This window comes from Priapulus caudatus, unplaced genomic scaffold (assembly GCF_000485595.1).
Source record: "Priapulus caudatus unplaced genomic scaffold, Priapulus_caudatus-5.0.1 Scaffold21, whole genome shotgun sequence".
Lineage (NCBI taxonomy): Eukaryota > Metazoa > Priapulida > Priapulimorpha > Priapulimorphida > Priapulidae > Priapulus > Priapulus caudatus.
Window position 1 is genome coordinate 652,409 of NW_014577082.1, and position 6,122 is coordinate 658,530.

A 6,122-nucleotide genomic window follows, 5' to 3' on the forward strand; every position below is an offset into this window, starting at 1 on the left:
CGACACTGCATGTACGTGACAAGCGAGGAGAGAAGCGCATACGTGATGTGTGTAAGTCCGTGCAACACGTGTAAGACAGAGTGACGAGTCAACATATATATATATAGGGAAATATGATCAAGGTAAAGGTAAAGGTCAAATAAATGTCGTAGTGACCTGGTTTTGGTACGCGACACACCTTCTCCCCAAGATGTGTAAGTTTACCAAGTTTGGTAGCGCTAGGTGAATTAGGGACGGAGTTACAGAGCGGAAGGGAAATATGATCAAGGTCAAGGTAAAGGTCAAATAAAGGCCGCAGTGACCTGGTTTTGGTACGCTGCCCACCTTCTCCCCAAGATGTGTAAGTAGACCAAGTTTGGTCACGCTAGGTCAATTAGGGGTCGAGTTATAGAGCGGAAGGGAAAATCTCTGCGGCGGCGGCTGTACAGACATGAAACCATAGTATCCCCGCCGATTCATCACGAAATCAACTTACATTATCGTGAAATCCGAGAAACTCGTTCTGGGGAAACACCAATACGCTTTTACAAGTGGTATAAATTTCTAGGCGAGGCAACGGATTTGCAGTGCGGACCTTCAAGTTGGATTGCTGTGCAGAGATACAGTCCGTGTCCACGCCATCCAAGCTGCAGGAAAGGTTCTTTCCTTTACCGCATGTCCGGCACGAAGGAGAAATTGACCGAAATAAACCTAAATGACAGTATACATGAATACAGGAGGCAATGCGACAACACCAGCTCTTGCCAGATACGTGACGGCCCATATACTTTTTCAGTATACAGCTGCACACCAGGTGAGTATACTGATTGCAGCAAGAGCGTATAAAGAAGCCCTTCTTTATACGCTCTTGATTGCAAGGAAATGCGGTGAGTGAAAGAGAGCGATGTAAGGTAGGGAAAGCAGAAAGAGAGGCAAAGAGATTGAACGAGTTAAAGAGAGGAGGAGAGGAGGGAGGTGCAGAAGGAAGGTGGAAAGGGGGATGTGCGGGATAGGGTGACAGAAGACGAGTGAGATAGGTAGAGTGGGAGAAAATGAGAGGTTGGGGAGGAGAGCAACAAAAGATGGACAGAGAGAGAGAGAGATAGAGAGAGAGAGAGAGACGAGAGAGAGAAGAGAGAGAGAGAGGAAGAGAGAAGAGGAGAGAGCAGAGAGAAAATAGAAAGAGAGAGAGAGGAGGGAGAGAGATAGATAAGTAAGAGAGAGAGAAAAGAGGCGGAGGAGAGAGAGAGAGAGAGAGAGAGAGATATGGAGAGAAAAGAGGAGTGAGAGAGAGGGATAGAAGATATATAAGTAGGGAGAGCGAGAGAAGAGATAGATAAACGAGAGAAAGAGAGAGGAGTGAAGAGAGAGAAAGATCCGAAGAGAGAGCAGAGAAGTGAGAGAGACGGAAAAAGAGAGAGAGAGAGAGAGAAAAGAAGAAGAGAGAGAGAGAGAGAGAGAAGAGAGAGAGAGAGAGAGAGATGAGAGAGAGAGAGAGAGAGAGAGAGAGAGAGAGAGCGAGAGATGGGATAAAAAAAAGGGAAGGAGAGAGAGAGAGAGATGGGATAAAAAAAAAAGGAAAGAGAAAGAAGAACAGAAAATACAAAAATATTTGAGAGAACTTAGGGAGGACTCGAGTAGTGGCTCGAGTGTACAAAATGGCAGTGATGGCCAGACAAGGAAGCAAGGAAACAGAGGGGAAGCATTAAAGGAAGGGAAAAGCGATAAGAACACTGAAGGAGAGACAGAGAGGAGCGGAGTATAAGAGCGAGGGAGAACTGTAAAATAGGCGATGTCTATATAGTGAAGAGAGTGCAATACTCAAATGCACTCTCTTTTGATATCCTTTACTGTTCTCTCTTGATATATAATATCAGAATATCCAATCCCCCCTTTCAGACGCACTGCGGACAGACATCTGCACTGAGAACTGCAGCTGGAAATTTCCGCGAAAGCATGGATATCTCGCCTCGGCCGGCTATCCGCAGACGATCGGGGTCGAAGGCAAGCAACCCATTAGCATAAACTTGTGCAGCGAGCCAAGTGTTGACCGCGTAATGACCATTTTCATGATGAACAGTGACTTCTGCAGCGGCAATCAGCTGATAGTGACAAATGACCGGAGCAATCTTGCGTGGCCTGGACAACAGGGAGCTGCTCTTTTGGCGCCAAACTCGACGATAACGATTGTGCAGGCGAGCGCCTGTCAAGCCAACTTCTTGCTTTACTACGCAGGTACTTTGGCTTTACTATGCAGTACCTGGTACTTTACTATGCAGGCTTTACTTGCTTTACATCGCTCACTTTGCACCGCAATTGTTAAAAGAAAGAAATAACGCTTGTTGTGCAGTGGTTGTTCTGAACGTGCCAGCTATTGCACGATACTAGCTCGTTTTTAGAGATATATGACTTAAGTTGGTTAAAATCTTGTGGAGAAGCACATGTGATCGATTACTATGCGATAGATGTTTGCGTATTCGAGGCACCAGTTAACTAACACTACGGTCTACCCCTACCCTACCCTCGACTAACGCTACTTCCAGATGCAACCCTGTTCAATTGCACGGGACTCCAACAGACGCTCAATGACGGAGTAGGTCACCTGATCCGCACGCCTCCACTGCAGCCAAAGAACACTATCTGCTCCTGGATCATTCATATCTTGCCCTATCGAACACTGCAGTTCATATTTCACGAGTTTTTAACGGGAACCTGCGTGACAATTACGGAGGAGTAAGTGGAGTTAAAATTAAATGAGAAAGTTAATTCAGCATTGATTACTGAGAGTGATCTATTGCTCCTGTAGTTCCCGGTTATATTCATATTCTTGAGCGGCTGTGCAAACTGCGTTCAGTGCAATAAAAATGTGCTCAAACACCACAATATTGCCACAATGAAATGTATACGATGGGGGAGCGACGGGACATTAGCGCAATAGGGTTCTCCTGAGTTTCGTTACCTTGAGTTTTATTGATGAAATTATTAATATATCATATTTATTTCAGTATTACAGCTGCGCATATTAAATACATATTATGCAACACACACAATATTAGTGTTTTCTTATATCTAGGGAATATTGGTCAGTTGATTTGTTGGACAATGCTAACAGGTCCCTTACCACACCTCAGCTGAACGTAATTATAAATAAAACGTAACATCGAGCGAAATTTCCGCCCAAAAAGTCATGAAACTGATTACATGCAGAAGGTACGGGGTTTCACGGTCATACGACTGCAACCATTCTCGTCCCTCGCCAACGCACCTCCACAGTTCACAGTGACACCTTAACGCTTACCACTGCCTTACAGAAGCAGTAAGCGCTACGTTAATGATTGCGTGCAAGTGCAAGAGATAGTCATATCTGGAGTATCCGGCCCCATCACAGTAACACCGTGGGACTATCCACTAGTGCCAGACGCCACGCCATGGATCACATACAGAGGTAAGGGTCGTACACGAGCCAAAATCACGCTGGAAAACTGGCACCTCAAATCCCTTAACTAAGTGAACGCTAGGTAGCGATGAAATTCAGCCTCCCCCCACCACCACCAAATTACCTCCGATTTCACCTTTGATTCTGCCCCATATTTTACATCCCATTCCACCTCTGATTCCACATCACATTTTTTCTCATCGTAAGACTGCTTCTGCGATTCAAGCTCACCTGCGGGAGGGAGGCTTCCTCGTTGCTTGGTGGATAGAGATGCAATTACATCTCCAATTCTGCCTCCGATTCCATCCCCGAGTCCAACTCCAATTTTGATTCCACCCGGATTCCACTCCCAATTCTGCCTCCGACTCCACCCTTAATTTTACCCCCGACTCCACGGCTGATTTCACCTCCGATTCCACCCCGGATTCCACTCCCGATTCCAACCCTAATTTCACCTCTGATTCCACCTCCCATTTCGCCTCATGATACGAGTGCTCCTGTGATTCACTCAGTGTTGCCGACGGAGTTCAGCTCAGTGGAAGCTGCCGCGACGCCACTCCCTGGTTGTCCCCCTAAGATTGGCAACGACAACTTGACGAATTTCTACAACCTGACGTCACCGGTGCGGGCGGAGACTTGGAACACGACTCCGGCGGAGGAGGTCTCGCCGTACGCGTGGGGCTTTCTGAGCGGAGGTAGTTACCGTTACGCTGTATATTTTGCGGTGGTTTAATTTTCGCGAATTTCACGAACGCGTCCCCGACCGCGAAAATAACAACACGCTGTTCTTCACCGACCGCGAAATTTTCCGTCAAGTCTGAATTCGCAAAAATATCTGTAAGCGAAAAATATACAGTACCGTATTTCACAGTGGCTTATTTTCCATACATTGTTATTGGCGTCACAAAAAAAATACAGCTTGAGACTATATCTCTGAAACCTTTTAGTATCGATCCCTTAACCCACAAAACCCACTATTAATTCACATATCTGCCCCTGAAATCTGAAGTTAAATTGTGTCGGTGTTTTTTCTCCACTGCAGGTGCATTTATAGACAAGGGCAGTGTGATACCAGCAGTGGTGATCGCTGCATGTTCGACGGTAATCGGCGTCATTCTAGCTTGCGTCGTATGCTGCTGGTATGCATCTTGAAACTTTGCTAATATTCACGTAAACTACTTGCAAGAAAATTATGTACTGGTATTAGGAGTAGATAATAGGGATAATTCCCTATTATCTACTCCTGACTGGTATATATCTGTGCCTGCATACATAGCATTAACAAGGTTAATACGTGTAGAATTAATAACAAAAACGTGAAAAAAGAAAAATTGTAGTTTCTTGTAGTTCCTGAGCGGTTGGTGATCCGAAATAAAATATTAGGGGATAAGAAATGAAACCATCAATGGTGATCTTGTAACATAATCAGTTAGAGGTGGGGGGGGGAGAATAAGAAGAGGGGCTGTGAGGAGGAGAATAATAGATGGGGGTACGAGGTAGGGGGTAAGCGATAGTGGACAACAGATGTGGACACGTGGTGGGCTAATACAAGGTTTGGAGATAAATGTAGGATACGACATCAGGGTGCGAAATTAACGGGAAATTAGGGGGTCCATGAGTCAAATACTCTCTGATTTACTGTCGGACTCCCTGATTTGACATATATATGCAGGAGTCCGTGTGACTCCCTGAAAATTCTGCTATACTAACTAGTTCATTCCAGAGCACGGCCCCACGGAATTACCGTATTTTTTCAGCAAATGTCCAAAGAAAATTGGGCAGATGTGCAACTGCATGAATCTTCAAAATAAGCACATGCGTTATTGTTAATATCTTTAGTTTTAAATTTCAGACTGCGGACTCCCTCATTTTTCTGCGGACTCCCTCGTTTTTAGGGCAGGGAGTCCGTTGGACTCCCTTGTTCAAAAGTTAATTCCTACCCCTGCGACATACAGGCGATGAAGATTTCCCGGCTAGCAAACAGAATGCAACTCGTGTACAGCCAGTCTTGCCTACTCGTCGTGCCTCGATGATATCCTCGGCACAAAACCAGCCCGTACAGCTCTTTGCTTAAGCATTTCCCCCTCAGCTCTCGCGTTCTAACACCAAACTGTTCACACCTTCAGCTACCACCGCTCAAAGAACAGCTCAAAGCACCGCAAGGTGTCACTGCCGCTAACGGCCGCCAAGTCCTCGCGCGAGGTGGAAGAAGCGCACAGCATGCAGCCCGTCGCAGCGCAGGGCGCGGCCGCCGCCCTCGCCGTGACCGTCACGGAGCCGCCGCGCTCGCACGCCGGCAGCCACCGCCGCCGCACGCGCTACAACGTCAAGGTGAAGAACCCGGCGGCGCGCGCAGTGCTGCTGCCGATCACTCGCTACAGCCAGCACGTCGGCATCAGCTTCTACGGCAGCGACTTCGAGGGGGACAGCGACGACGATGACGACGCACAACACGCCGAACCCATCTACGCGAACGTACCGCCGTCGGTGCGCAGGAGCAGCGACGCTGCGGCGGCGGCGGCCCCGCCACCAAAATACGACTCCTACGTCAGCATGAGGCCCAATGCGAACGACTACGCCAACGTCGGTGCAAATCGTAACAATGAGCACGAATACAGCTACGTTGACTAGGACCGCAACAATGAGCACGAATACAGCTACGTTGACTAGGACCGCAACAATGAGCACGAATACAGCTACGTTGACT

General features: G+C 47.3%; 1 protein-coding gene across 1 annotated transcript; it reads left to right on the forward strand.

Annotated features, from left to right (window-relative positions):
- The first annotated feature begins 552 nt into the window (after nt 1–552).
- On the forward strand, nt 553–6,046 carry LOC106812441. Its single transcript, XM_014816330.1, has 7 exons — nt 553–793; nt 1,879–2,214; nt 2,523–2,712; nt 3,291–3,424; nt 3,928–4,110; nt 4,458–4,554; nt 5,542–6,046. Exons 1-7 carry the CDS (start codon nt 655–657, stop codon nt 6,044–6,046), a joined length of 1,584 nt encoding a protein of 527 aa, XP_014671816.1. The 5' UTR covers nt 553–654.
- Nucleotides 6,047–6,122: the final 76 nt, after the last annotated feature.